The 12635-nt window shown below is 43.7% G+C and overlaps 2 protein-coding genes across 4 annotated transcripts; both read right to left on the minus strand.

The window, feature by feature from the left end:
• Nucleotides 1-5482: 5482 nt before the first annotated feature.
• On the minus strand, nucleotides 5483-8112 carry LOC127340146 (uncharacterized). The gene is made up of 4 exons (XM_051365923.1): nucleotides 8054-8112; nucleotides 7722-7851; nucleotides 6145-6542; nucleotides 5483-5695 (listed from the first exon to the last, which is right to left on the minus strand). The coding sequence occupies exons 2-4, from the start codon at nucleotides 7822-7824 to the stop codon at nucleotides 5483-5485; spliced, it is 714 nt and encodes a 237-aa protein (XP_051221883.1). The 5' UTR covers nucleotides 7825-7851; nucleotides 8054-8112.
• A 1003-nt stretch (nucleotides 8113-9115) lies between these two features.
• Nucleotides 9116-12629, minus strand: LOC127344898 (protein FERTILITY RESTORER RF2, mitochondrial). 3 transcript variants are annotated; one of them, XM_051371251.2, is made up of 5 exons: nucleotides 12432-12629; nucleotides 11785-11873; nucleotides 10264-10337; nucleotides 9796-9877; nucleotides 9116-9710 (listed from the first exon to the last, which is right to left on the minus strand). In XM_051371251.2, the coding sequence occupies exons 2-5, from the start codon at nucleotides 11852-11854 to the stop codon at nucleotides 9463-9465; spliced, it is 474 nt and encodes a 157-aa protein (XP_051227211.1). In that variant the 5' UTR covers nucleotides 11855-11873; nucleotides 12432-12629; the 3' UTR covers nucleotides 9116-9462. The 3 variants fall into 3 exon arrangements, with proteins under 3 accessions (XP_051227211.1, XP_051227210.1, XP_051227212.1); XM_051371250.2 differs by having other exon boundaries at nucleotides 12436-12627; XM_051371252.2 differs by lacking the exons at nucleotides 11785-11873; nucleotides 12432-12629 and adding an exon at nucleotides 10499-11724.
• Nucleotides 12630-12635: the final 6 nt, after the last annotated feature.

A 12635-nucleotide genomic window follows, 5' to 3' on the forward strand; every position in this document is an offset into this window, starting at 1 on the left:
CTGGGTCGCCCAATTTCTTTGGAATTTTGCCATTGAAAGAGTAATTAGCAAGCATAGTGGAAATTTCCTCATTGGGGATTTTCCTTTTGTTAGTAACAATATCTTTCATATACTTTGAATAAGGTGGCAATTTAATAGCGTCAGTCAAAGGGATTTGCAAGAATAAAGGTTTCATCCAATCGCAAAATTTATTATAGTGTTCTTCTTCCTTTGATTTTAGTTTCTTAGCAGGAAAAGGCATTTGCTTTTGCACCCAAGGTTCTCTTTCATTACCATGTTTCTCAGCAATAAAGTCTTCTTTAGTGTACTTTTTATTTTTAGCATGCTTTTCAGGTTCTTCTTCAACCTCTTCTTTATCGGGAGTATCATTCTTAACATTATCATTATCATTATCATGTTCATTACCACTTTCGCCAAAGCATCGTAAATAGAAATACTATTAGGATCATTAGCGAGGTTCAGAGGATTCTACAACATTTTTATGTTTCTTCTTCTTTTTCTTCCTAGAATGAGCACTAGGTTCAATGCGTTGAGAATCTTGTTCAATTCTTTTGGGATGCCCTTCAGGATATAGAGGATCCTGGGTAGAGACACCGCCTCTAGTTGTTACTTCATAAGCATGTTTCTCTTTAGAATTATTCCCTAACAAGTCATTTTGCACTTTAGTGAGTTGATCAATTTGAGTTTGAATCATTTGAAAATGTTTAACAAGCATCTTAACATCATTGGAGGTTCTCTCCACAATATCATGCAATTCACTAATAGCTTGAGAATTTTCCATTAAATGATTCTCTACTCTCATATTAAAATTTTCTTGCTTAACAATATAATTATCAAACTCATCTAAGCATTGTGCAGGAGGCTTTGAATACGGAATATCCTCCCTAGTAAAGCGTTGAAGGGAATTTACCTCAATCATGGATGCGGGGGAATTATCTCACATATATCTTCAATAGGAGGTAGATTCTTCACATCTTCAGATTTAATACCTTTCTCCTTGAGAGACTTCTTGGCTTCCCTCATATCTTCATCATTCAATTCAATTAAACCCCTCTTCTTCAATATTGGAGTTGGAGTTGGTTCAAAGCGTAGTCCATTCATCATGATTCCGGCTTATTTTAGCCAATAATTCTTCAGCGTCATCCGGAGTTCTTTTTCCGAAAACACAACCAGCACAACTATCCAGGTATGCCCTAGACTCAATGGTTAGTCCACTATAAAATATATCAAGTAAATCATGCTTTTCCAGATCATGCTCGTGCCGAGCTCTAATAAGAGAGCAGAATCTCGACCAAGCCTCGTGCAATTTCTCTTCATCTTCCCGATTAAAATTATAAATTCTCTCGCAAAGCAATATGTTGAGCACTAGCAGGAAAGTATTTGCGGAAGAAAACATCAAGCAATTCTTTCGGACTTTTAATAGAATTAGGTGGCAAATTATTATACCAAGTTTTAGCGTCATCCTTTAATGAGAATGGAAATATTTTAGCAACAAAGTAAGTACGCATCTTAACATCATCGAGAAAACAAGCTACTAAGAGTAGATAGCTCGATCATGTGTTCAACAAAGCACTTTCTTTTTCGGTACCACAAAAGGGTGTTTTCTCAACAATAGCTATATGAGATAGATCAAGAGAAAAATCATAATCTTTATCCCTAATGTTTATAGGAGATGTGGCAAATTTAGGATCAGAGACAGTTTATATCTAACAAAGCATGTTACGCAAGCAACTTTTTAATTTTTCTTGCATCGGTAGTAGCATTGCATTTTTCAATAAAATCATCATTAAGCTCCACATAATCTTCCTCAGGATCATCACTAAAATAACCAAGTTCAGGTGAACTAACAGGTGTAGTAGCATTAGGAGTTTCAGTATTTTCAATTTGTCTAGACCTAGCAATTGTAGCATCTAGAAAGGATCCCAATGAACCACTATCATCAAGCACAGCAGAAACATTATCAATATTATGAGAGTGTTCAGATTCAGCAGATGTACCCACATGCGAAGCATGTGACGGTGAAACAAGTTTATCAATCACAGATGGTGAATCAAGAGCAGCAGAGGTATTCAAAATTGTACCTTTTCTTGTAGTGGATGGTAATATGGCGATCTTAGTATCGCGAGGTTTACCCATGATGGAGAATTTGCAGCGAACAATATTAATCCAAGTGAACTTCCAAATAAAGCTATGCTCCCGGCAACGGCGCTTTAAAAATAGTCTTGATGACCCACAAGTATTGGGGATCGCACCAGTCTTCGAGGGCAGTAAATCCCACTTTATTGATTCGACACAAGGGGAGACAAAGAACACGTGGAAGCGTTAACAACGGAGTTGTCAATTCAGTTGCACTGAAACAGACTTGCTCGCAAGAGTTTATCAAGAGTAACAGCTTTTATAGCAAAGAGTAGTGAAATAACAAAGAAGAGAGTAACAGAGACAGCAGTAGTGATTTTAGTAAACAGCAGGATTAAAATACCGTAGGCACGGGGACGGATGACGGCGTTGCATGGATGAGAGAAACTCATGTAACAATCATAACAGGGCATTTGCAGATAATAATAAAACGGTGTCCAAGTACAAAGCAATCAATAGGCATGTGTTCCATATATAGTCGTGCGTGCTCGCAATGAGAAACTTGCACAACATCTTTTGTCCTACCAGCCGGTGGCAGCCGGGCCTCAAGGGAAACTACTGGATATTAAGGTACTCCTTTTAATAAAGTACCGGAGCAAAGCATTAACACTCCGTGAACACATGTGATCCTCACATCGCTACCATCCCCTCCGGTTGTCCCAATTCTTGTCACTTCGGGGCCATTGGTTCCGGACAGCGACATGTGTATACAACTTATAGGTAAGACCATAAACAATGATTATCTTCATGAAACAATAACATGTTCAGATCTGAGATCATGGCACTCGGGCCCTAGTGACAAGCATTAAGCATAACAAGTTGCAACAATATCATCAAAGTACCAATAACGGACACTAGGCACTATGCCCTAACAATCTTATGCTATTACATGACCAATCTCATCCAATCCCTACCATCCCCTTCGGCCTACAGCGGGGGAATTACTCACACATGGATGGGGGAAACATGGCTGGTTGATGTAGAGGCGTTGGCGGTGATGGCGGTGATGATCTCCTCCAATTCCCCGTCCCGGCGGAGTGCCAGAACGGAGACTTCTGGCTCCCGCGACGGAGTTTCGCGATGTGGCGGCGTTCTGGAGGGTTTCTGGCGACTTTGACTTCTCTCTGGGTGTTTTTAGGTCGAGGCGAATAAGTAGTCCGAAGGAGGGCGTCGGAGGCCGGCCGAGGGGGCCACACCACAGGGCCGCGCGGGCCCCCCCTGGGCCGCGCCGCCCTATGGTGTGGGGCCCTCGGGCCTCCACTACAATTGTCCTTCTGGCTCCGTTAGTTTCCTGGGAAAATAGGGCCTTCTGCATAAATTCCGAGGTTTTTCCCGAAAGTTGGATTTCTGCACAAAAACGAAACACCAGAGCAGTTCTGCTGAAAACAGCGTTAGTCCGTGTTAGTTGTATCCAAAATACACAAATTAGAGGCAAAACAATAGCAAAAGTGTTCGGGAAAGTAGATACGTTTTGGACGTATCAGCGGCTGCGTGCGAGGCCGCGCCGTCGCCGAGGTGAAGCACGTGCGCCGGCGCGCATCATGCTCCACCTCGAACCACAAGTCCCAGTTGGGACTTGTGTCACCGTAGGCGGGGTGCTCCCGGAGGTCCACCAGCAGCTGCGCGCGGCGCCTCCGGATCTCCGCGATGCGGGCGCGGCCGGGGCCCGGGATCGGCGACACCGGAACCTGATCTGGGCTCAGGTGCTAGCTGTGGGGGAGGTGCACGCCCCCCCCCCCCCCTCCCACGACATTGGGACGCCGGCATCTCAGAACATCTGCGCCACCGCTACGGTAACGTAGATCCGGTCGTGGATGGGAGTATCCGGCGGCCCCATGTCGAACGCCGTCGGCGCGATTCGCCGGCTACTGCCGGCCTCGTGGTCGTTGGTGGACGGCTGGAACTCCCGCTTCGGGGCCATGGCGGCGCGGAAGCTCGTGCGTGCGTGCGGCCGGAGTGGAGAGTGGGGACTGGATAGGGACAGTCCCCCTCCCCAAGTCCACATTTAATAGGATTGGGGCAGCGACAGCTGGGCCAGCCACGCGGACCAGGCGGACACGTGAGGACGCCGCGTGCCATCCGCGACCACGCAAACCTGGCCCAGATTTGGTGGGACCTCACGCATGGGAACCACACGTAAGTGACAGACTTGTTGCTCTAACAACTCGGGTGATTATTATACTGTATTAGGCCGGATTTGGGTCGTCCCTTGCGATACGTGGCCGCGTTGGACTGCGTTTTTGTCCGGTTGGACCCATCCGGACGCGGGATGGGTCGCCGCGTTGGAGATGCCCTACTTCTTAATTTTGCTGGACCCAAAGATGAACATGTGCAAGTAGGAACAGACGCAGACGAGGCTCGAGGGTCCAGGCGCGCACTGGCACATATGGGATCTAGGTCAGAGAAAATAAGGCAAGGACCGAGACGAGAACATTGCCCGTAGAAAATGACGAGCCCAACAGACCGGCCAGTCCGCCTGTCCAAGTGCTAGGAATTCAGACGGGAAGTTGTCATGAAACCACAGCGAAGGAGCGGGACTGACCCACCTCCTTTGTTGGTCATCATTTGTTCAGGTCAAAAGCCTTCACAAAGCACCCTTGGATGTAGTTTTCAGACTCGCTCGTCGACAAACATAATCTTCCATTCCATCGCATGAGGTCTTTCATCACTCATATCAGAGTTAATGATCACGAACCATTTCCCTTGAATTGTCTCAGGCACATCCCTTCCGCTTCGCCGCCTCCACCAACCCATGAATTGTATGACGGCACGCTTGAATCCCCTCTGCCTTCCGACGAAAAGGATCTGCATTTTCCTACAAAAGGATGCAGATTTTCCCCGTGCAAGACTACGAGACCAACAGACTGGTCAGTCAGCCTGTTGTGGTCTGAGTCCGAGCAAATCAGACGGAAAATTATCAATAGATTGCATAGGCTGATGGGAAATTTAGGAGTTGTGGAGAGGACTCTTTTCGACGAAGAGGCGGAGTTGACCCACGGTCCTGCTCCTGCCTGCCTGTTCGTCATCATGTTGAGGTCAAGCCTTCACAAACACACTTGGTAGTGGTTTTCAAACACCGATGTTCCCGGCTATCACGAGTACAGGAATATTGCAGTACCTCATCCACTGATTTTTTTTTGATCTGGGTTTTGTATACAACAGGTTGTGGGACTGTATTTTTAGTCCTGGTAGGAACCTTGCTTGGGTAAAAAAAAAATAAACAAAAAAAATGTTGTAAGAATGTACATGGATCCTGAGTTGAAACTTACTCATGCAAATATTCGTCAGATAATACAGTCGTTTACCATGTTTTCCGTGATAACAAGATTCAAACTATGTTTTTTTTTTACATTCTAACTATTTGGGTAGGTTTTTGGATCATGATCCCAGTGTAAGTCAGGGATGATGCCTGTTCGGGCGCAAGTTTGATGCATGTTGGAGCACTCTCCGTCGAACCATGACGGCCGAGATTTTGGGACTGACCGTGGTCGCTATGAAAGGTCCGCTCTAGCTTTGCCCGGTTCTCCTCAAGTGTGGCGGCACCTATCCTTTCGAGAACCTAATTAAGATGCAACATAAATTTTCAAAGTAAACATAAACAATAATATATGACATAATTGGCATCTTCCCTCTGTTTTTATTTACCTTGCGTACTGGCTTTAGTCAAAGTTAAACTTTTTAAAATGTGATCAAATACTTAGAAAAATATTACTAATATCTACCATATAAAATCTATGATACTGCGAAATCATTATAAATTATATTTCTATATTGTATGTATTTGATATTGTAAATATTGATATTTTTTCTATATTTTTAGTTAACCTTTACTAGGTTTGATTTTGACTGAACACAAGATAAATTAAAAGCGGGGGGAATACATCGCTAAATATAAAAAACTGCACCCTCCGATGCATATTATTTATCGCCAATATGGATGTGTCCAGAATTAAAATATGTCTAAGTACATTCATATTTAAAACAATTGATAGGAGTAGCATAATTTACCTTGTGAACTATCTTGCCCACGAGAACAAGACCGACTGCCCCTGCAAGGAGACCCATGTCACCCATCGGAACCTGCCTATGCTCGCCTGGAATCCCCACCATGTGCTGGCCTATGAGTGGCGTTTCCTGCAGCGTGTGCATGGACTCATCGAACGCTTTCTCGAGACAAGCTTGCGTTCCCCCTCTTGTCGCCACCGTCATGCGTCTGGAGCCGACTACCGGCGTGACCGCTGGAGTGTGTACCGCTCGTAGACCAGCATATGCTGGCGTCGTGGTCTTCTTTGTCGTTTTGATCTTCTTCAAATGAAAATCATTAGGTCTCCTTTCTCTAAGTGAGCTTGTTGCAGGTGGTGACCCAAGCAAGGTTCCTACCAAGACTAAAAATACAGTCCCACAACCTGTTGTATACAAAACCCAGATCAAGACAAATAACATCTGAGAGGCGCTTCCTCGAAGAAAAAATTTACTTCAAACTTATTTCACAGAATATGTAAAGGATGCGTCTAGCGCTTGGAAAGCAAGTTAAAAAAAATGGCCACTAGAACTATAAAAAAAGGAAGAAAAAAATGCAATTACAGGTAAAACTGAATGTGCTACTGCACCATGGTTCCATATGCTATTGCAAGTGCACACATGAAAGGAAACATTCGTGGCAACTGCACTTACAAGAGGATTAAAAAAAATGCAATTGAAAAAAAGGGCAAAAACAAATACCTAAAGGACAAAAGGGGCCTCACCCCAGCACTGGCAGAAAGATCCAAAAATCAAACCTTTGTGATCAAACACAAACAATTCAGCCCAGAACAAACCACAACAAACAAAAACCACCAACTCTAGCCAGCAAGGGCGGATCCGAAAATATAAAATATCTTTTACCTAGTCTAGTATTTGAGTTAATCCCACTTGTATATTAGGTGCAAACAAGTTAGACTGGCATATAATTGTGGTCAAAACTCCAAACTAGTGAAGCAACCAGTCTATTTTAGGACAATGTGAATACAATAGGGAAACTTTTAAGTTTTGCAACCCCACTGATATTATCCTAGATCTGCCACTAGCAGCCAGACTGCCAGAATCTTGACAAACCATCCAAGGGTAGAACAATCGACCGAACGCTAAGATGAATCTTTAGCCAAGAACTAGCAAAAGCGACATATAAGACATCTAACAAAAAAATTGTAAAAAAATCTATAACAAAACACGGTCAGCACTCCTTGCAAACCAAAAACTTAATTAATATCCAATTGATTCTCATACAGACACCTACTCCCTTAACAAAATGTAGCGTTGGACACCTGGACATGAAGGTGACAGGAAGCAACAAGGAGCATCAAAACCTGCTACACCATTTCTTGAAAAACAAAGGAAGAATCCAAACCTGCTAACCCAGGCACATTACACTAAAATTGATTTAGACATAGTCGTTGCTGCGTCCACGGAAGCTTAATTATCATGATGCAGGTAGGAAGACATAGTCGTTGCACACACAAGGGCAGGGCTAGCTAACAACATCCATATGGCCATATGGGATCATAAAACAGAAAAAAAAACGATATAATGATATGTTTTTCACGCACCTGCAACCTGTGCTGCGTTTAGGGTAGGGCAGCAGGTGCAGACCTCGGCGCAGACTTGGACGAGCGTCTCCTCCAGCGTCGGTACCCGGCAGAGGACGGCCATGATGGCGGCGAAATTAAACCCGCGTCCCTGCCAAACAAATTATTTGGACGACATGCTTATGCTTGAGCCCGATTCGTCACGGATCGGATGAACATGTTTGCATTAAGGCTTAGCATGGAACATATGAGAATCCCTACGTATTTTCTTATCTACAACCCAAAATTCGTGCAGCAGTATTTCGAGCGTTGAAGGTTTTCTAATTTAACTAAACTATTATTCTGAAATTTACCTGTGAACACCAGATTAGGACGATCGAGTACACACGCCGCAAAACCTCACCACTAAACCTAGATCTGATTTACTCCCTTCGTATCTAGAAAAAAGTTACGACACTTATTTTAGAACGAAGGAAGTAGAACGGATTAATATGATGTCCTTGCAGCGGCTACTCTCCGTGGCAGGTATAGGGATCGATCGTCGCGGTGGGAGTAAAGTGCTTAGAAGCACGAGGAAGATCGGAATCGGAATAGATATGTAATTGCTTGTTGCTTACGTATAGTACACTAGTTTCCTTTTTTTTCACGGTAGTACGTATAGTATCCGAACTATGCACCCCGGTTTCCTCTTCGTGTACGTATGAGTACATGAACACCGGTACTACATCTTCACGAATCACGACCGTACACGTAGGCTTTTGTCACCACCAAACACACTCATTGTCGTCCACCAAACACACTCCCTCTCAATATACGAGGTCAACAATCTCCAGTTCCTTCCCGTTTCCGTTGATTATCCTCAAGCAGACACAACCAAATCACCAGTTCAGACGCGCTTGGTTAATTATTATACACTCATACCTAACCTGGTTTGATTGACTCAGTGTGAGTAAGGCACATGGAAAGACTATACTGTCTATACGATCAAGAAAAATAGCAATAGAAAGTACAGTACAAGACGAGAGAGCACAGTACTTAACGAAAAAAAGACATGACCATCGAACAGGTCACAGCATGCATGTGCCCAGGCCCGACTGAGACACTGAGTGCGTCGAATTCAGGCGGGAAGTCGTCCTGAAAACTGCAACAACCGCGCGTCTTGCAACAAGGTCAACGGCCGTGTGTTCTGGCCTTCAGGTCAAAGCGTTCACAAATCATGGCGTCATGGTTGTTGGCGAGATTGCGATTCAACTGAATCACATCACCACGGAAACCTACAGCTCCAGACAGAATATTCGTGGTAGATATCAGACGACGTCTACCAAAAGAACATCCACACAGTTGTGTCAATCCTTTTCTTTCCTCCAAAATGATTGCCTGGGGTAATTCCATGTTCCATCCCCCGATTCATGCAATGAAAAAGAGATCGCCGTCAAGCATTCCACTCAATCTGGATCACTACTCTTATGTTTCCAGTACAAACATTCTCCAGCTATGAGAAGCAGCCAAGCATTACAATCAATCTGGATTATACCGCACTACTCTTATGTTTCTAGTGCAGCAACCAGATGACATGAAGTTTCGGCATCTCTCTAGTACAGCAGCCAGATGGCATGAAGTTTCAGCATCTCAGGCACAATCACGTAACTTATCAAGACTGGGATAGCTTAAAAATATAGGGCTGTTATATGATGCGGTTCTAAGGACAGACATGAAAAGATCTTGCAGATCAAACGCTAGAGACTGCTAGTGCGAATAAGACTCATGATGATGGCTCTAGCAGCCCACTGCTCGCGTCGTCTTCATCATATCTGACACGATGCTTTCGAGCAAGCAGGTACTTCTCAAACTCCTTCAGGTAATCCAGGAGCAGCACGATGGTGAAGAGAAGGAACCCACCAAAGTAGTTGCCGCCGCCACCGCCCCCTCCACCCCCGCCGCCTCCTTTGCCAAAACGGAACGGAGGGAACCCACCGCTTCCATCATCCAGTTTAGGTGCTTGAGTTTTACCTATATCACAGGAGTGAAACTAGTAAGTTCTAGTCGATTGCCCGCTATGATGATGCAGTGTGAGAACTGCAAGAATAAGCAGCACCTTTGGGATCAGATCGCTTGGCAGTCGCAGTTGAAGATTTGCGCTGAACACTCTGGGTTTGAGCAGCTTTGCATCTTACACTCTGCAGAAAATAGAGTTGTCAACTAAAGAATCTATACTGAAGCAAGTCATAAGAAATTAACCAAGCTGGCCATTTCCCTTCCAATTTGGGCGTTCACAACTGAAGAAAAGCATCACAAGTCACCTGATACAGTATATTTATATTTCACAAAACTCTAAAATCACTAGGTAGAAAGTGAACCATGAGAGGCTTATGATCTGTTCTACTCCCAACTTCACATTTTGGACATGAAAATATCGTAATAGATACTCCTTCTAAATTAGATTTTAACAATCTAAAAAGAAATACTCTAATCAAATTTGAGTGTTAAGCTCTGAACGTTGTCCACTCAATTTACGAGTAGGCTGATCCAAACAGATATGGTACCATCAAATTTTCCGACTTACCCTCACTGTCGCTTTAGTAGAAAATTCCCCTTTAAATGAGATGCAGTTAACTTGAGTTCTCTGAAATTGTGAACCTACATAGGCAGTAACATAATCATAAGCATCTCAAATGACACACGTTAGGGATAAAAACAAATACTCCCTAAGGCCCCATTTAATCGATGCAGATATAAACTGGACATAGCATATTTGAATGTATGGGCTGCGACAAATTAAATCGGGCCAGAGGGAGTACCAAATATGAAGATGCTAGGCAAGACAGCATTCAGAGGCCACGTTCTCATGACCTATAACTGCTCAGAAGCGAAATGGTGTGATCGCTTTCAATGCTCCCTCCATTCCTTATTATAAGGTGTATTAGTTTTCTGAAAAGTCAAACTATACTAGCTTCGACCGACTTTCTAGAAAAAATCAACAACCACAACATCAAATCCGTACCTTAGTTGCGTCATGAAGTATATATTTTTTAGTATTTTATTTATTTAATATAGTGGGCATTGATAGTTTTTTCAAAACTCTTAGTCAAATTTAGTGTAGTTTGACTTTTCAGAAAACTAATACACCCTATAATAATGAACGGAGGGAGAACCATAGTTGTACAGTTGTGAATGAGGCAATAAAAAGAATGAAACTAATGTGAGCTGGTACTGCAAAATAGAAGATAATGAAAAGCTTTTCCAAGCGTTGTAATCAAATAACTTTTCCCACAGCGAGAAAAGCGAAACAACTAATGCGGGCAGTGAGGAAAGGAGATGAACACCATGAAATCACTTAACGAAGTAGTGATTTGAGAGCGATAGACTAGTTTAAGGACAACCTTAACATAATTACCCCAATACATTGTTTCACTTACGAACAGTACAATTTTTGTCCTACAGTTGAACAACTATTTCCGGTGGTTCTTAGAATCGTGAAAGTACCTGTTTCTATAATCTAGAATAGGAAGAAGCCAACAAGGAATCCAAAGAATAATCGGAGAAAACATATATCGACAAAATTGAGTATAAGAAAACTCATTCGCAGCCCCCAGACCTTTTGCTAAAGTAACTCAAAGGTCAAGGCTACATCAGGAACATTGCAAAGAAAAGGAAATTGCTAGGGTCCATTCATAATACAGAAACTTCACAGAAAATAGTTCAATCCTTGCAAGACTCATGAAGTTCTCCATGGTTGGGAAAACATGTAAAATTACCACTTTCATTTATTTTTATAATTATTAGGGGTCATACTGGATGATGCTGGGTCAAGTAAAAACTTTCACACTGAGAACAGAAGCTGTCACGACATGTACACCCAAATATTAAAATACACTAGCATACAATAGCAATTAGCTAAACAGCCACAGCATGGAAAATAGCAGATAAGCTATGTATCTGTAAGGTTACTCAATTTTTATCAAGTATGAACCAGACTTTGTTTTACCCATCCGTCAACATCCAATCACATGGCATGAAAATATGTCCACAGGTTCAATGATCACAAGAATTGACTTAGAACTTGAACCATTCGTGACTCGGTTACCTTGGATTCTTTTAGTTAAGCCATTCGTGACTAGGGTTCCTGGCAACAAGCCTGTGGCTAGCGATGACATGGTGGCCACAGCTCAAGACCTACAATGTCAGAACACATGAAAACATTGTTAGACTTGACAGATGAAACAAGGTGGTGTTCTGGGTGAACAAAACTGCAGCCTAAACATGACGGATATCACGTATCAGAGGATCTGGTGGTGTGGTGGTTACCAAATTTGTTTGGGAAAAAATAATTACTTTCACTCCAAGTTCCAAGAGAATTGATGATGTTCACAAAATGTGACTGCCCAAGCTGTGATGGCCGAAAGTTTCCCATTCTACAGGCTTGCTCACTTTGCCATCACTTTGGCACTTAACTCGCTTATTATGCTAGGAAGCATCACGGCGGGCTCCAACAGATTGAGCAAAACTTCCCCGCTACCAAAAAAAAAAAGTATTGAGCAAAACTGTTTTCGATCTTTGAGGGTGGGTCGATTCGGTGCGAATTCAGCACAAAACCTACGCGTAATACCAGCAGGAAGCCGCGTGATGTCTCGGCCGCAGACCACGAACTAGCTGAGGCGAGAGGCGAGGCCACGGCTTGCCGAATCAAACCAGAAAAAAAAATTAAACACGAGAGAGGGGGAGCAGTGGTACGCACGCACGAACGACGGCCGCCGCGGGAGGGAAGCGGTGATGAGTTGATCTCGGCGCTGGAATCGGGAGCGCTCTCTCTCGGCGCCGGCGGAGAGGAGAGGAGGAGGAGGAGAGCTTCGCGTGCGGACAATCGACGGATCGGCAGACGGCACCGCCTGGACGACCGGCCGTCGCAGGTGGCGGCGCGCGTGAGCAAGCGTCTGG

Source organism: Lolium perenne, chromosome 6 (genome assembly GCF_019359855.2).
Source record: "Lolium perenne isolate Kyuss_39 chromosome 6, Kyuss_2.0, whole genome shotgun sequence".
NCBI lineage: Eukaryota > Viridiplantae > Streptophyta > Magnoliopsida > Poales > Poaceae > Lolium > Lolium perenne.

Excerpts from the sequence above, each read along its gene's own strand:
- LOC127344898 (XM_051371251.2), bottom strand. The coding sequence starts at position 11,854 with ATGTCATCGCTAGCCACAGGCTTGTTGCCAGGAACCCTAGTCACGAAT. Across the intron at positions 10,338-11,784 it reads CTTAACTAAAAGAATCCAAG|GTTCACAATTTCAGAGAACT; the intron begins GTAACCGAGTCA and ends CTGCCTATGTAG. Across the intron at positions 9,878-10,263 it reads CTACTAAAGCGACAGTGAGG|AGTGTAAGATGCAAAGCTGC; the intron begins GTAAGTCGGAAA and ends TATTTTCTGCAG.
- LOC127340146 (XM_051365923.1), bottom strand. The coding sequence starts at position 7,824 with ATGGCCGTCCTCTGCCGGGTACCGACGCTGGAGGAGACGCTCGTCCAA. Across the intron at positions 6,543-7,721 it reads AAACGCAGCACAGGTTGCAG|GTTGTGGGACTGTATTTTTA; the intron begins GTGCGTGAAAAA and ends TGTATACAACAG. Across the intron at positions 5,696-6,144 it reads TGGGCAAGATAGTTCACAAG|GTTCTCGAAAGGATAGGTGC; the intron begins GTAAATTATGCT and ends CATCTTAATTAG.